General features: G+C 45.8%; 1 protein-coding gene across 2 annotated transcripts in view; it reads left to right on the forward strand.

Moving 5' to 3' along the window:
* Positions 1 to 18,369, forward strand: part of LOC137524102 (uncharacterized) — a 71,190-nt gene that overhangs the window by 35,075 nt on the left and 17,746 nt on the right. For both annotated transcript variants that reach the window (XM_068243607.1, XM_068243608.1), the window contains exons 3-5: positions 4,316 to 4,425; positions 8,844 to 9,066; positions 16,398 to 16,502. In XM_068243607.1, coding sequence (XP_068099708.1) covers positions 4,316 to 4,425; positions 8,844 to 9,066; positions 16,398 to 16,502 — 438 coding nt within the window. The remainder of the gene's footprint in view (positions 1 to 4,315; positions 4,426 to 8,843; positions 9,067 to 16,397; positions 16,503 to 18,369) is intronic.

An 18,369-nucleotide genomic window follows, 5' to 3' on the forward strand; every position in this document is an offset into this window, starting at 1 on the left:
CAATAGGTTGATTCCAGTGATGCAATGTAACCTTTTTTGTTGACAAACATTAGTAATCTGTGCCGGATTTAAGCCAAGGCCTTACAGGCCATGGCCTAGGGCACCACGGGATCAAGGGTGGGTGGGCAGCAGGCTATACTAGGGGGAAGGGAAGAGTCACCTTTCTACCTATACTGGAGGCTATCTATATGGAAAGGGGAGAGTCAACTGGCTTCTTATACTAAAAGCAGGGGGGGGGGGGCATCAGGATACCTATACTGGGGAGAATGGGGAGGGGCCATCTGGTTACCTATACTGGAGGGAGGGGGGGTCATCAGGATATCTATATGGAAAGGGGAGAGTCATCTGGCTTCTTCTACTAGAGAGAAGGGGGGAGGGGTCATCAGGATACCTATACTGGGGAAAAGGGGGAATCTAAACTGGAGGAGGTGGTGATGGGTCATCTGGCTGCCTATGCTGCAATAAAAGGTCAACACACTACCTATCCTGGAGGGAGGGGGAAGGGCCATCTGGTTACCTATACTGAAGGGGGCTGCTGACAGTGGCCTTGGGAGCTAAAGAGTACAAATCCGGCCCTGTTAGTAATCATAGTTTTCTTATATCTATTGATCATGTCTTAAGGTATATGAGCGACCCAGCAGAGAGAGAGCAACCCCCCAATCCCTGGGGGATACTTGCCTCGGGTGGGGGAAGCCCCTAAAACCTAATGAGGATTCCCCCGTCCTGCTGTGCAGCACCCATGCAGCACTGGCTCCCTCAAACAGCAGCAGACAGCAATATTTACCTCAGAGATCCAGCGCAGGCGCAGCACCAGCTTCCCCCTCGGGCAAAGCCTGATCTACCCGAGACGTATTCACAGTAGAGCAGACCGGATCGGGCTCTGCTATTTCTGCCGGAGCTTGCAACGATGCCGAATGATTGCACAGGGAATAAACAGTAGCAACAGTGAGAGAACAATATGAGGGATCAGTGGCCTAGCTAAGGAGCTGTGGGCCCCGATGCAAGTTTTACATTGGGGTCCCCCAAGCACTCTTTACATAACAATTGATATGGCGCACCAAACCTGGCGATGGCAACTACAGTGTCAGAGGTGCAAGAAGGGGATGGGGACAGTTTGTTAACCACCCTGGCGTTCTATTAAGATCGCCAGGGCGGCTGCGGGAGGTTTTTTTTTTTATAAAAAAAAAACTATTTCATGCAGCCAACTGAAAGTTGGCTGCATGAAAGCCCACTAGAGGGCGCTCCGGATGCGTTCTTCTGATCGCCTCCGGCGACCAGAAGTAACAAGGAAGGCCGCAATGAGCAGCCTTCCTTGTTTTGCTTACCTCGTCGCCATGGCGACGAGCGGAGTGACGTCATGGACGTCAGCCGACGTCCTGACGTCAGCCGCCTCCGATCCAGCCCTTAGCGCTGGCCGGAACAGTTTGTTCCGGCTGCGCAGGGCTCAGGCGGCTGGGGGACCCTCTTTCGACGCAGCGCATCGCCGCGCTGCGGCGGCGATCAGGTAGCACACGCGGCTGGCAAAGTGCCGGCTGCGTGTGCTGCTTTTTATTTCATTCAAATCGGCCCAGCAGGGCCTGAGCGGCAACCTCCGGCGGTAATGGACGAGCTGAGCTCGTCCATACCGCCCGGCTGGTTAATGATTACTAGAAGTGATTATTATCAGGATAGGACTAATAAAGAGCTAACTCTGTGGTTAAGGGAAGGCCCCTCTAGCCCAAGGGCCCCGATGCGGTTGCAACCTCTGCACCCCCTAAGCCACTGTGAGGGATAACAGTAGAAGAAAGGAGTACATAAATATGTACAATGTTAGTGCTCGACATGTTTTATCTGAATAAGATTTCGTCAGGAGCTAGATAAAGTGCTAACAGACATTTAGGCCCAGTGCACACCAAAACCGCTAGCAGATCCACAAAACGCTAGCGGTTTTTGGAGCTGATTTCAGAGTGATTCTAGGCATGTTTAGAGACCTTTTCTAAACATGTCTAGCAGTTTTGGCTGAGTTTTTGGGTAGCAGATTACACATATTGTTACAGTAAAAGCTGCTACTGAACAGCTTCTGTAACAAAAACATCTGGGAAACCGCTCTTGATCTAGCGTTTTTCACAGCGGTTTGCGTTTTTCCTATACTTTACATTGAGGACTAAACGCTTCAGAAAACCGCAAACGTGCAGCAGGAGGCAAGTTTGCGGTTTGGAAAAAACCTCAAACCGCTGGTGTGCACCATCCCATTGAAATACATTAGCCAAGCGTTTTTACAGGCGGATGCGGCCAGCAGATCACACCTAAAACCGCTCAGTGTGCACTGGGCCAAAGATAAGACCCCCACCACATAAATTTCTCCCATATGCAAGGCTCAGAGCCCGAGCAGGAAGATGAACCTGTGCTGGATCTCAGAGGTAAATATCGCCACATGCTGCAGTCGCTACTGTGCCTGTGCGCATCTACCTACTAGCTTATCGGTGGATTTTCAGGGGAGTGGAGCCTCATTACGATCCAGAGACTTCCCCCTCCCAAGGTAAGCAACCTCAGGGTCAGTTTTCATTACAGGTTTACTTTAAAGTGAACTTAAACCAATGAGTTTTACTTACCTGGGGCTTCGACCAGCCCCCTGCAGCCGTCCTGTGTCTGCGCCGGTCCTCTGGGATCCTCCGTTCTCCCGCCACGGCTAGGTTTCGTTCTTCACCAACCGGGAGTCATGCACAGGACACAGGATTGCGCACGGGAATGCAAGCTAAACTATGTGTGGCAAGGGAGCAGGTGCAGTGGCCCGCCGACTCCCGGTTGGTTAAGAACAAAACTTGCGACAGGAGAACGGAGGATCCTAGAGAACCTGCGCGAGCACAAGACGGCTGGTCGAAGCCCCAGGTAAGTGAAACTTATTGCTTTAGGTGCACTTTAAGCCTGGTACACACTTTCAATTATTATTGGCCAATCACTGACCATTTTCCACCTCCATGTAGTATAGGGGTTTAATTCCACAATCTGCTCATGGTATTCAATGTTTGTTGACCCTCAAGCTAAATGGAGGTGATAAAATTGGTCAGTGATCGGCCAATCCGTAATTTAAAGTCCAATTGGTACACATGTCCCATGAACTGGCCAATTTGTTCCTCCCCATGTAGTATGAGGGCCAACGGATTCCCAATGCTATGAACAGATTATGCTGGTAAGCTCTCATACTACAGTGAAGAGGTAAAATTGGCCGATCCTAATTGGATGCTATATTCCAATTCCCAATATTCCTATGGGACTTACACATCGAGTGCGGCGGGTCTGTTCTGTTGCAGTACTGGGGAACACGTGCGTCTACATTGGCAGTGAAGCATACTTTCATTATATTGTATGTTTCACCGTATAGTTGCACCTGGTGTTATGCTACGTACACACATGCGACAACGATCGTTCGTTGTCAACGACGAACGATCTTTTAATTGACGAAAGAACGACCGAAGTAAAGTTAGTTGTAAAAAGTGTGTAACGATCACATCGTTAGAACGAACGTTACACCACGTAAAAGCACTTAATGCGCCTGCGCATAAAATTGTAAAGTTCCTTGGAGAAAAAGAGAAATGCGCATGTCCAGCCTGGTATGAACGATCGTTTCCAACGATGTACCACTTTTGCTAACGATCGTCGGTGGTAAAAGTCCGCCAAGACAGAACTTTGTTTTGTAGCGATTTGCCTCGTTCGTCGTTTGCCTTAATAGTCGTTGGTTCGTTTTTTGTAACGATCGTCGTTGGTAAAGATCGGGGAACGATCGTTACAAACGACTGTACGCACCTCTAGACTACTCAGCAGCGTTGTGATCTCAATGCAACTTGCACGCCGTGAAAGGGTCCTTAAGGTGGCCACACACCATACAATTTTATCTGTTCAATTCAAGAATAGCAATCAATTTTTTCTGACTGTAACAAAAAATCTGACCAATGTACAAAAATCTGACCAATGTACCACACACCTACGTTAAATTTTTCCCCAATCATGAATAAAAAAGGTTAATTGAAAGCTCTGAATAAATTGATTAGAACTGTACATCAAGTAATTGCCAATCCATCACACACCATACAATTCTTGATAAAGTTGGTCTGAAATTTTCAAAATGTCCAAACTCCAAAAATAAAAAAAAAAGAATGGGAAAATTCGTTCAGATTTATCGATCGAAAACACATAAAAGCTCTCAAATTTTCGGGACAACCGATTGAAATTATCGAATTTGTGAAAAATTGGATCTTTTACTTGTATGGTGTATGGCCAGCTATACTCTTGTATTTGTGACCAATGATTATGAGTTACATTGTAATGTCGTTCTTAGTTCCCAGTTGCCGCTCCTCTCGGAAAATCGTGTCCCATGCGACCGGCTGCAGGAAACTGAATTGTGCAGTGGTCTCGAGTCTGAATGCAAAACACGTGGAATGGACGAGGGTAAGGGCTGGTGCACACCGAGCGGCTTTTTAGGCGTTTTCAGATCCGCTTGCGGCTGCGGATCTGCTTGGTCAATGTATCTCAATGGGGTGTGCACACCAGAGCGGGAGGCGTTTTGCAGAAACGAAAAATGCCTGGGTGAGGCATTTTTTGGATTTCGGATGCGTTTCTGCCTCAATGTTAAGTATAGGAGAAACGCAAACCGCTCTGAAAAACGCCTGTTCAGAGCGGTTTTGCAGGCGTTTTTGTTACAGAAGCTGTTCAGTAACAGCTTTACTGTAACAATATATGAAATCTACTATACTGAAAACCGCAGCAGCAATCCGCAAAACGCTAGCAAAATGCCATAGAAAAATAAAAAAAAGCGTTTCAAAATCTGCTAGCATTTTGCGGATCTGCTTGCGGTTTTTGGTGTGCACGAGCCCTAAGAGGGCTTTTTACTGGAATTATAAGTCTGAAGCCATACAGTAGTGATGGTCAAGTAGATGCAAATCACTTCGAGTTGATGCAAATTTTGTGCAAATGTATGCTGCTTGAAAATGAACCAGAGGTTAAATTCGGTTGCTTCATTTTCAAGCAGCATACATTTGCATCAACTCTTAAGTAATTTGCATCTACTTGACCATCACTACCATACAGTAGAGTTCCAGCTTCTGTAGATGTAGAAAGCTCATGACTTGCGGGGAGATGACATAATGCATCTTTCCTGTGCGATGTATGCTTGTTAGAGAGGGAATCACTATATTTATTTACCTTCGGCCATGCCGCACGCTAGAAAGCATGCAGCTTGCATGGCAGAAGATTCACCACCTTTAGCCTCCTGTTTGAAAGGTTCCTCTCTTCCACGGACTGCTTAAAGGGATACTGTAGGGGGTCGGGGGAAAATGAGCTGAACTTACCCGGGGCTTCTAATGGTCCCCCGCAGACATCCTGTGTTGGCGCAGCCACTCCCCGATGCTCCGGCCCCGCCTCCGGTTCACTTCTGGAATTTCTGACTTTAAAGTCAGAAAACCACTCCGCCTGCGTTGCCATGTCCTCGATCCCACTGATGGCACCAGGAGCATACTGCGCAGACACAGACCATACTGGGCTTCTGCTATACACTCCTGGTGACATCGGCGGGAGCGAGGACACGGCAACACAGGCGCAGTGGTTTTCTGACTTTAAAGTCAGAAATTCCAGAAGTGAACCGGAGGCGGGGCCGGAGCATCGGGGAGTGGCTGCGCCAACACAGGATGTCTGCGGGGGACCATTAGAAGCCCCGGGTAAGTTCAGCTCATTTTCCCCCGACCCCCCTACAGTATCCCTTTAAAGTGACACTGAAGCAGAAAAAAAAAACTTGTATGAAAGTCATGAAAGATCACAGACCAATTTTACCACCCTTCATGTAGTATATGAGCCATACTCTACAGTCTATTCTATTGAGCTGAACTCCCCATCAGATAGAAATCTTTGCAGGATGCTGCACACATGCAACAGATCAGTATCTGCAAAAGATCAATTCCTGCAGAATTCATTCATAGTCTATGATATCTGCAGATCTCATACACACCTTGTTTAATGGACATTCATCTGCAGATCAGACAATCATCTGAAGATCCATCCTGGTGGATCTGATCTGCAGATGATTGTCCATTAAACAAGGTGTGAATGAGATATCATAGACTATGGGCCTGATTCACAAAGCGGTGATAACTCAGTTATCACGCCTAAAAGACTTTAGGCGTGATAACCTTTGCACTGCTGAGTTAGCACCGTTTTGTGCTCTTTATCGTGCAAAAAGTCCAGCGCGCAAAGTTTTGCGTGCGCAATCGCGCAGCTCCGCGCGCATCGCCCATAGGGTTGAATGGGCGCATCGCGCGCACTGCGCCGTGCGCGCGCGGGAATTTCGCGCGAATTTCATTTTATCATGCCTAAACTGAGTTTAGGCATGATAAAGGGCTTTTCACAGGCGTGCAAACACTTTGCACCGCTTTGTGAATCAGGCCCTATGAATGCATTTTGCAGGAACAGATCTTTTGCAGATACTGATCTGTTGAATGTGTACAGCATCTGTGTGTGCAGCATCTTGCAAAGATTTTTATCTGATGGGGAGTTCAGCTCCATAGAATAGACTGTGTAGAGTATGGCTCTCATACTACATGAAGGGTGGTAAAATTGGTCTGTGATCTTTTCATGACTTTTATCTGATGTGTGTACCCACCTTAATAGGTGGCCACAATATAGGTAGCCAGGGATAGGTGTAGACAGTAATAGGTGGTAGCAGTATTTGGTAGCCAGGGATAGGTGTAGCCAGTAATAGGTGGTGACAGCAGTATAGGTAGCCAGGAATAGGTGTAGCCAATAATAGGTGGCAGCAGCATAGGTAGCCAGTAATAGATGGCTGCAGTATAGGTAGCCAGGTATAGGTGTAGCTAGTAATAGGTGGCCACAGTATAGGTAGCCAGGGATAGGTGTAGTCAGTAATAGGTGGCCACAGTATAGGAAGCCAGGGATAGGTGTAGCTAGTAATAGGTGGTTGCAGTATAGGTAGCCAGGGATAGGTGTAGCCAGTAATAGGTGGCCACAGTATAGGTAGCCTGGGATAGGTGTAGCCAGTAATAGGTGGCCACAGTATAGGTAGCTAGGAATAGGTGGCTGCAGTATAGGTAGCCAGGGATAGGTGTAGCCAGTAATATGTGGTTGCAGTATAGATAGCCAGGGATAGGTGTAGTCAATAATAGGTGGTTGTAGTATAGATAGCCAGGGATAGGTGAAGGCAGTAATAGGTGGTTGCAGTATGTGTAGGCAGTAATAGGTGGCCACAGTATAGGTAGCTAGGAATAGGTGGCTGCAGTATAGGTAGCCAGGCATAGGTGTAGTAAATCAACAAATAAGAAGTAAGCTTTTTGCAGAGTAAAATGAGCCATAATTTACTTTTCTACTATTTTGCTGTCACTTACAGTAAGCAGCAGAAATCTGACAGAACCGACAGGTTTTGGACTAGTCCATCTCCTCATGAGGGATTCTCAGCATGGCCTTTATTATTTCTAAAGAGACAATCCTTGAAAAGGATTTATGTAAAGATGCAGACCGCCCCCTACCTGTTTCCATACTTTTTTGACAGTTGGACAGAGGAACTGCCATTCACTAAGTACTTTTGAAAATAAAGAAAACCCTGAGTGTCCCCCATAAGAAGCTGGGCTAGTCCAAAACCTGTCGGTAATGTCAGATTTCTACTGCTTACTGTAAGCGACAGCAAGATAGGAGAAAAGTAATTTATGGCTCATTTTACTCTGGAAGAAACATACTTCTTATTTATATGTGTTTACATTATTTTACATTTTTATGATTTTCACGATAGTGGTCCTTTAACCACTTTACCCCCGCGCGTACGTATTTCTCCGCCCCTTTTTCCATCCTTTAAAAACCAGGGACGGAGAAACACGTACTTTCCGCGTTCCCGACGCTGCCCGCGCTCCCGCTCGTAAACACGCCGCCCGCCGCTAGTAAAACCGCCGCCGCCCGCTCGCCCAGAGATCAATGAACGGGAAAATCCATTCCCGTTCGTTGATCTAAGCCCCGCAATGATCAGCTGCTCTCCTATGGGCAGCGCGATCATTGTGAGAAAAAACTCACGTGTCCAGCCTCCTTATTCTTCCGGAAGCTTGGAGGTCGCATTAAAACAAAAAGTTACTGTGGCCATCTTGTGGCCAAATAGTAAACTACACCCTACACATTTTTCACATACAAATAAATGACTTTTACACATAAAATTAACTCATTACCTCCCACACTCCCCATTTTTTTTTTTTTTGTAATTAAAAAAAAATTAAAAAATTTACAATTAAAAAAAATACATAAATAGTTACCTTAGGGACTGAACTTTTTAAATATTTATGTCAAGAGGGTATAACACTGTTACTTTATAAACTATGGGCTTGTAATTAGGGATGGACGCAAAACTGAAAAAAATGCACCTTTATTTCCAAATAAAATATTGGCGCCAAACATTGTGATAGGGACATAATTTAAATGGTTTTATAACCGGGACAAAAGGGCAAATACGTTTCATGGGTTTTAATTACAGTAGCATGCATTATTTAAAAACTATAATGGCCGAAAACTGAAAAATAATTATTTTTTTCCCCACATTTTTCCTATTTTCCCATTAAAACACATTTAGAAAAAAATAATTCTTGGCATAATGTCCCACCTAAAGAAAGCCTAATTGGTGGCGAAAAAACAAGATATAGTTCATTTCATTGCGATAAGTAATAATAAAGTTATAGACGAATGAATGGATGGATGGAGCGCTGAAAGGTGAAAATTGCTCTGGTGCTCAGGGGGTAAAACCCCTCAGTGGTGAAGTGGTTAAGAATGAGTGGAAACGTTATCATTGCTATTTCATTTATTTCTGTTTTGGTCGTTCATTTCAGCATCTGCAGCAGCGGATTGGTGTTTGCTCCTCGAACCCCAAACCTGACGGCTGGGATGTCGCGTATGCTCGCAAGCACTTGTTTCTCATGATTTACGCGATGGAGTGCGCAACACATCCGCCGGGGGAAAAGCGTGACTGGGACTGTACCTTTCCTCAGTGCCACACCATGAAGAACTTACTGAGGCATTTCAGCTCCCGTGAGGATCACAGGGCTTGTCTATGTAAGCTATTGCTTCTGCATTAAAGAGGCCCTGTAATGACGTATAGTAGAATGCAGTGAATTATTCAGGTTCCCCACTTGTACTATATCTATATGCTGCTGCATACTGGTAATGAAGTAGCTGCGCTTTCTGCTTACAGGACAACTGAAGTGAGCAGAATATGGAGGCTGCCATATTTATTTCCTTTTAAAGAGAAACCGTAACCAAGAATTGCACTTCATCCCAATCAGTAGCTGATACCCCCTTTCCCATGAGAAATCTATTCCTTTTCACAAACGGATCATCAGGGGGCACTGTATGGCTGATATTGTGGTGAAACCCCTCCCACAGTGTGATGTCAGGACCATGGTCCTGACAGTTTCCTGTCTGTGAACCTCATTGCATTGTGGGAAATAGCTGTTTACAGCTGTTTCCAACTGCCAAAAAAGCAAGCAGCAGCTACTTCCACTGACATCACCTGCCAGCAGTAAAATTTTCACCATGTGATAATTGTCAGAATGTAAATCATGGAGAGGAAAGCTTTTACAATGGGCAAACACTGACTAAATCATTTACATATAATTATTGTAAAATGAAGCACTTTTTGATTACATTATTTTCACTGGAGTTCCTCTTTAAACAATACCAGTTGCCTGGCTGTCCTGCTGGCCTATTTGGCTGCAGTAGTGCCTGAATCACACCAGAAACCAGCATGCAGATAATCCTGTCATATCTGACAATAATGTCAGAAACCCCTGATCTGCTGCATGCTTGTTCAGGGTCTATGGCTGAAAGTATTAGAGGCAGAGGACCAGCAGGATAGCCAGGCAACTGGTATTGTTTAAAATTAAATATGGAAGCCTTCATATCCTTCTCATTACAGTTGTCCTTTAGGCTTATTACTACTTTGGCACTGTATTCGACCTGAGGAAGTAGACACATACCCTCAATATGCATTGCCAGTGCTAATTAACGTTTGTTGTTTATTATGTGAATTTGCCTTCCTTGATGCAAGCGACCTAACACTTTTCTTTTTCATTTTAATTGTTTTTAACACGGTTTTATTATACCTTGATGCATCTTTTTTCCCCTTTGTGTTAACCTCCCCCCCACCCACACACACACACACTTCTGGAAGGGTTTGGTCAGGAGTGTTTTCACCACCCCCATAACCTACTAGAGTTTTTTACAAAGAGAGCGACCTCCTCCAGCCCAACTGGACACCCGCGTGGAGTCAGTTTGTACATCTCCACCTGCCAGTAGTGGTCGGTTGCCTGTCTGCAACCTTCCTTTGTGAGTAGCACAATTTACATCTTCACCACTTAACCACTGTTGTGACATACTGCACCATTTGGGCTCCCGTTGTTTCTGTGCTTTTTTTCCCTCCAGGCTGTTCTTTGATCACCCTGCAAACCTGTACAGGTAGTTCCCGGTTAATAAACGAGATAGGGACTGTAGGTTCGTTCTTAACCTAAATCTGTTCTTAAGTCAGAACACTGTGCCATCTCTGTCCTCTGCGCCTCCAGTGTCCCCCTCTGTGTCACCTCTGCCCCCTGTACCTGCTTGTAAAAGTTTAAAAGCCATTTTTTCTTTGAATTTTTTAAAATCGATTTTCTCAACAACTACAAGTCCAGTTTGGAAAAAAAATTGTTTTGACTCGTTCTCATGGAAACACAGAATCCAAGCCGTTCGTATTGGCGTGTCGTTCGTAAGTAACCCCCGCCCTCCCATTGATAATGAAGTAAAATTGATAGTGTTCAAAATGGCCACCTGTAAGCCATTTGGCCACACTTCCTCTGTACAATACATTTTATTCTCAGTAAAAACAGGTTCTCTCACACAGTTTCTGGCAGTTCATGGGAATGGAAGATGCAGCTGGGGATTGTTTTGCTGTCTTGTAGATTAAAGACAACGCAGTGTATCTTATGAGAGTAGCTAACCTTGAGTTACAGCAGAAAGGTAGGAATTTACAGAGCACTAGGAAGGGGGGCATTTAACACTTGGGCGGACTATGAAGGCGGTGCTGCTAGACCGATTCATAATAGATTTAATGCAGAATTCTATTGAAAATCGATCTGTGGTGTATGGGCAGGCAACAGATCTCTCTCTGATCAGATTCAGTGGTCGATCTGCCAATACATCGCATGATGTATGGATACCTTAAAGAGGATCTGTAACATCAAAACGTCCCCTGGGGGGTACTCACCTCGGGTGGGGGAAGCCTCCGGATCCTAATGAGGCTTCCCACGCCGTCCTGCGTCCCTCAGGGGTCTCGCTGCAGCCCTCCGTGGAGTCCGTGCAGCGGTGACGTCAATATTTACCTTCCTGGCTCCTGCACAGGCGCTCTGACGGCTGTCGGCTCCGAACTACACGGAAATACCCGATCGCCGTCGGGTCTGCTCTACTGCGCAGGCGCAATTTTCCGGCGCCTGCGCAGTAGAGCGGACCCGACGGAGATCGGGTATTTCCGTGTAGTTCGGAGCGGAAAGCAGCCACAGCGCCCCCGCTGGAGCCAGCAAAGGTAAATATTGATTTTACAGTCGGATCTGTCGCCGGCTGTTCGGAGGGCTGCAGCGAGACCCCCGTGGGACAGAGGACGGCGTGGGAAGCCTCATTAGGATCCGGAGGCTTCCCCCACCCGAGGTGAGTGCCCCCCAGGGGAGGTTTTTGTTGTTACAGAGTCTCTTTAAAGCAATCCGAGGTAAAAATAAACTGATGAGAAAAACAATTGTATCTATCCTCCTCCTAAAAATGACTTTTTTAGAAATCCTACAATTTTATTTTATATTTAAATCTAGTTTTTACTGTTTCATTGTCTCTGCTCAATGACACCTTCATTGAAGTATCCCAGAGCTCGAATCTATGCATTAGTGACCCTTTTTAGCTCTTTTCAGCTCTTAGGAGTCATTTTCTGCTAGGAAAGTGTTTTATGGCTGTAATTACTTATCGGTGAGGGCTATGCCAGTGATCTGCAAACTTGGCTCTCCAGCTGTTAAGGAACTACAAGTCCCACAATGCATGGCGGGAATCTGACAGCCACAGTCATGATTCATCAAGGCAAATGCATTGTGGGACTTGTGGTTCCTTAACAGCTGGAGAGCCAAGTTTGCAGATCACTGGGCTATGCTATAGTCCTAGTGGTACTAATCGTGACCAAGCGTCAGTCTGACGCGGGATGGCCGCTGCTCTCCACCATAGTGCCTACTACCCACCTCCTCCACAGATGACAGCGTCCACATCAGATATGTAAGCCTTGTCTGGAGGTTTTATGTGACTATGACACTTTTACACTACTGTTTTATACTGTCACAATGATACAATACATTTTTGTACGGAAGGTGCACGTTTCTAGAATGCTGTTGCCACGTTTCTGAACTGTTTTCCACCATCACAACGGAGCACATGTCGTGTGACAGTTTCTGCAGTGAGTTGCTACACGCTGTCATAGTGTGAACCTGCCAGTGTTATCCACCTAGCTCATGAATACGCCTATGGGAAGTGCCACACAGCTTTGCTTTTTTTCTTGTGCTTAAATATGCTATAGTCTGACCCGGACAGAAACTGTCACTTGCATACCTGATGTTTACCTTTTTCAGGCAGAGAAAGAAAAAAAGGAACTCAGCTTAGTTATTTGTATGCATGGCACTGTACATACACGTCTATCTCATCATGTCACCTCGATTGTCCTTTAACTACCTAACGACCACGTCACGCCGATGGGCGTGAATGTGGTGGCTACCCCAGGACCACCTAACGCCGATTGGCGTCCTGGGGGCGTGTTTAGCAGGAGAACGCCCACACGCCGATGCGCGTGCATCGCCGCGCTGTCATCAGTCTCCCAGCGGCTAGGAGACTGTTAGACGGCGATTTTACACTGTACAGCGCTGCGATCTACGGCAGCGATGTACTGGGGACAGCCGTGTGACATGGCTGTGCCCTCTGGAGGCAGAAAAGCGATCCGCTGTCATAGGCTGAAGCCTATGAAGGCCGATCGCTGTCATTGGCTGACTGTGGGAGGGAAGATTTAAAAAAAAATATAAAAGAAATAGCAAATGTATTTAAAAAATATTTATACAAAAATAAATAAACATTCCAGGAGCGATCACAGCCCACCAACAGAAAGCTCTGTTGGTGGGCAGAAAAGGGGGGAATCACTTGTGTGCTGAGTTGTAGGGCCTGCAGCGAGCCCTTAAAGAGACACTGAAGCGAGACTAAATCTCGCTTCAGGTCTTATATATAGCAGGGGCACGTGTGCCCCTGCTAAAACGCCGCTATCCCGCGGCTTAACGGGGGTCCCTTCACCCCCAACCCACCCCCCGCAAACCTGGGTCGGAAAAAAGGTCGCTGGACCTGATCTTCCTGGAGGCAGGGCTAACGGCTGCAGCCCTGCCTCCAGTCGCGTCTATCAGACGCGCATCGCCGCCTCTCCCCCGCCCCTCTCAGTGAAGGAAGACTGAGAGGGGCGGGGGAGAGGCGGAGGTACGCGTCTGACAGACGCGCATGGGGCAGGGCTGCGGCGGTTAGCCCTGCCCCAACCAGGAAGCGCTTCCCCGCTGCTCGGAGGGGGTTTGGGGGGACAGGGACCCCCGTTAAGCCGCGCTATAGCGGCGTTTTAGCAGGGGCACGCATGCCCCTGCTAGCTATGAGGTCTGAAGCGAGATCTATTCTCGCTTCAGACTCTCTTTAAAGCTGCAGTGGCCTAAATTGTAAAACATAGCCTGGTCACTAGGGGGGTGTAAGCCTACGGTCCTCAAGTGGTTAAAGGGAATCTGAAGTAAAAATAAACTTCTGAGATCATGAATTGTATGTGTAGTACAGCTAAGAAATAGAACATTCGTAGCTCAGATATGAGTCTCATTGTTTCCAGTACAGGAAGAGTTAAAGTTTACTTGCATTCTATGCAAAAAGAGCTTCTCTGAGCTCTGACCCAACTTGGCACAATACAGTCCTGTTTTCTGAAGCACTCATACATCAAAGAAACAATGAAAAACAACTTCAGATGAGATTTTACTGCAGGGAAGTTCAAATGGTCATTAGCTCTGCTCTGTTTCATAGTTTAAAATTCAGAGTGTTGGTTGTAAACTTCAAATATCAGAGAATGATGCAATGTTCTGAAAAAAAAAAAAAAAAGCTATGTAACTGAAAAAAATATGAGACTCTTTTCTTTGCTACTAATGTTTTATTCATTATTCGTACTACACATAAAATTCATTTTATCATAAGTTTATTTTTACTTGAAGAGGAACTCCAGTTAAAATTATGTAATAAAAAAGTGCTTCATTTTTACAATAATTATGTATAAATGATTTAGTCAGTGTTTGCAAAAAGCTTTCCCATCCCTGATTTACATTCTGACATTTATCACATGGTAACATTTTTACTGCTGGCAGGTGATGTCACTGGAAGTAGCTACTGTAACATGCGGCAGAGAGCAGCGTGTCCGCCGCTTCCGCATACCAGCCAGCGGCGTTCCCCGCCGCACAGTCATTTCACATAGGTCCTTCAGCCGCGCATAGAGACCGGGCTGCGCTCCCGGCGGCAGGACCTTTATCTCTCCAGAAGGAAGGTCAGCTGACTCTCCGGTCAGCTGACCTCATGAGGCCTCCTGATTCGCTGGGCTTCTGGACGGCTCTGCTGAGTGATCCTCAGCATATAAGGAGCTGGCTGTCAGTTGCTCCTTGTCTGCTGTTGCGAATACCTTGTGTTAGCGCTCAGACCTAGTCAGGTTCCTGTTGTGATAGATGTATATGCAGTGTTTGCGATATACATCTATCTCTAGCTAGTATATTTGATTGTATTATTTGTTTATCTGTGTATGACTCTGGCTCGTTTCAGACTACTCTTTCGCTTTACGCTTCTGTACTTTAGCCCATCTGATCTCGTTGCCGACTCTGCCTGTTAAACCTTTCTGTCTCTGCCTTCCGATTTTGTACCTGATCTATCTGTCTGTTGCCGACCCGATCCGTCTGACCATTCTACTGTCACCAGTGAGCCCTTGTCACTGGTGAGGAGCGCTCAGTACTGTTAGTTCCCACCAGCTCCTCTGGTGAGGTACCTCTATAGTATCATAGTACTTACTGTTGCACCAATACACCACTTGTGCATTCTGCTATCACTTGTCTCCTGGTATTACTTGCATTATTGGTGATTCTGCAGATCACCACATAATCAGGTATTATATCTGTATTATTGGTGATACTGCAGATCACCACATAATCAGATCTGTTACTTGCTGACACTTATTGTTACAGCTACTGCTTGCTTTTTTGGCAGTTGGAAACAGCTGTAAACAGCTATTTCCCGCAATGCAATGAGCTTTACAGACAGGAAACTGCTAGGACCATGGTTCTCACAGTTTCCTGTGGGAGGGGTTTCACCACAATATCAGCCATACAGAGCCCCCTGATGATCCGTTTGAGGAAAGGAATAGATTTCTCATGTAAAAGGAGGTATCAGCTACTGATTGGGATGAAGTTCAATTCCTGGTTACGGTTTCTTTTTAAGTTTCCAAAAAAGACAGCAGTATATTTTATACTTGGCCAGTTCACCCCTTTGCAGTGGCCGATCTCGAATGACTTGCAAATTCCACCCAATGACCGTGCTTTTTGCGGGTCCCTGCAACTCGTACAATGCCGTATACCCCCTCTACATGGTGTCAAGGGTGGGGAAGAATACTAACAACATGAGGTGTGCCGGGCTTGATGATGACAACATGCATGCACACAGGTACGCATCATGAGGTGCAAGCTGGGGCAGGAGGAGGCTGTGACAGGTTTCTGCTGGGGAGAGAAGTAACAGTATATTGTGTGGCAGCATAGTAATCCTGCTCTGCCGACATAGGGCTTGATTCACAAAAGCGTGATAACTCAGTTATCATGCCTAAAACCTTTGCACGTGCAAACTAGGGTGCTAAGTAGTTTGCACATACAAACTACTTAGCACCATAGTTAGCACGTGCAAACTACTTAGCACCCTAGTTAGCACGTGCAAAGCATGTTAGTTGTGCAACGTGGCTTTTCATTGGCGTGCTAACACTTTGCACACTTTAGTGAATCAAGCCCATAGTGTCCTATGGAAGAGGATAGGTTCAGTTTTTATATGTACGTATATATTTATTTACTTTTTATGGTATATCCACTTTAAGGACTCATATCTAGGGTGTTTTTGCCTTTTTTTCAAGGCCCAAAACCTGTCGGTTCTGTCGGATTACAGTTTATTTTTATTTATTTTTTGCTGGAGTGATCCTTTAAGTTTTGTAAGAATTGTTTCTTTGTTTTTTATTTAATCAATGAAACAACACCATAGTTATTTAGCCATCTACACATGAGTGACGTTTGGTCCCTTTATTTCAGATCCCATGTGTGCCACCTCCCGCATACTCCTCCTGCACTGCAAGTCCTGCGAGCTGCTCACCTGTAAAATATGTCGCCCTCTTGACATGACCCTGAAAGTCATACGTAAGTCATGTTGCACAATATAGCACACTCTTATATTACTTCCGGTACTTCCTTACACTTGGTAGGTGATGATGTAAGCGTTGAACCTGATAAACAGCTGCCAGAGGTTCCCCCTCCACAATGGATAAACAGCACAGAATATGTATGTTACTGGCACATCGGGTTCTGGCCAGGCAAAACTAGAAGTGGCCATATCACTGCGGCCAATGTAAGAAATGAAAATAAGATTTGCGAGATTCCCGGCGGTCGCCTAATTACTGTTTCAGTGTTGACAAATGAAGCTGGCTTCTCGGCTCTGGCTCCTCCCCCTGTCCTCATCCTATTTAGCTCTGGCAGCCGGGGACCCAGAGTCATTCCTGCCGTTCGTTTCTGCAGAGAGGGTGCTGGCAGAAGGTATGTCTGCTGCGTTCCCGCTCTGCTTCCATGCCGCGACGAACGACTCTGGGGGACACAGGTGTGACCCCGGCTGCCAGAGCTAAATAGCAGGGGGAGGAGCCAGAGCCAAGAAGCCAGCTTCATTTGTCAGAGTATAAGGCGGCCAGGGAATCCAGAGATCTTTTATTTTTCATTTCTTACATTGGCTGCAATGTGATGGCCATTTCTAGTTGCCAGACTTCGGGTTCTGGCTGTAACATGTATATGCCTCGGCGCTTGGCCTGTCTAAACCTCTCTCTGTGGTGCCTGCAATCACCAGTGCTCACAAAACAGAGTGATGTGGCCACCACCAAGCTGCTAAAACCACAGTCAGGCTATACCCAATTGCACAGGGAGATACACTTTTACCACTTATGCCACCTGGACGTGATCCATGCTGGGAGGCAGGGGCCCTACATTGATAAAGCCCGACATGGAAGCCACAGGAGGAGAGCCTGTGCAGGCAGCGTGACCAGGAGGCCCTGGAGGATGAGGCCCACTTCCTGCTATGAAGTCGCTATGATGTCAGATATTTTCATATGTGGGCAGCACGGTGGTGTAGTGATTAGCACTCTTGCCTTGCAGTGCTGGGTCCCCGGTTTGAATCCCAGCCAGGTCACTACCTACATGGAGTTTGCATGTCTTCTCCATATCTGTGTGGATTTCCCCTGGGCACTCCTGTTTCCTCACACATTCCAAAAGCATATACATAGCTCAATTGGCTTACCCCTAACAATTGGCCCTAGACTACAATGGAGATATGACTATGGTAGGATTTAGAGTGTCTTCTTTCTCTGACCACAGTCAGTGACATGGCTTATTCTGTAAAGTGCTGCAGAAGATGTCAGTGCTATATAAATACATAATAATAGTATGGTAGGACATTAGACTACGACTATCTTAGGATTATATTGTAAGCTCCTCTGAGGACAGTCAGTGACATGACTATGTGCTCTGTAAAGTGCTGCAGGAGATGTTAGTGCTATATAAATACGTAATAATGATATGGTAGGACATTAGACTATGACTATGGTGGGATTAGATTGTCATCCTTCTCTGAGGACAGTCAGTGACATGGCTATGTATTCTGTAATGTGCTTCAGAAGATGTCAGTACTATATAAATACAAAATAATAATATGGTAGGACATTAGACTATGACTATGGTAGGATTAGAGTGTGAGCCCCTCTGAGGACAGTCAGTGACATGGCTATGTACTCTGTAATGTGCTGCAGAAGATGTCAGTACCATATACAGTGATGTGAAAAACTATTTGCCCCCTTCCTGATTTCTTATTCTTTTGCATTATTGTCACACTTAAATGTTTCTGCTCATCAAAAACCGTTAACTATTAGTCAAAGATAACATAATTGAACACAAAATGCAGTTTTAAATGATGGTTTTTATTATTTAGTGAGAAAAAAAAACCTCCAAATCTACATGGCCCTGTGTG

Source organism: Hyperolius riggenbachi, chromosome 7 (assembly GCF_040937935.1).
Source record: "Hyperolius riggenbachi isolate aHypRig1 chromosome 7, aHypRig1.pri, whole genome shotgun sequence".
In the NCBI taxonomy this organism is placed as follows: domain Eukaryota; kingdom Metazoa; phylum Chordata; class Amphibia; order Anura; family Hyperoliidae; genus Hyperolius; species Hyperolius riggenbachi.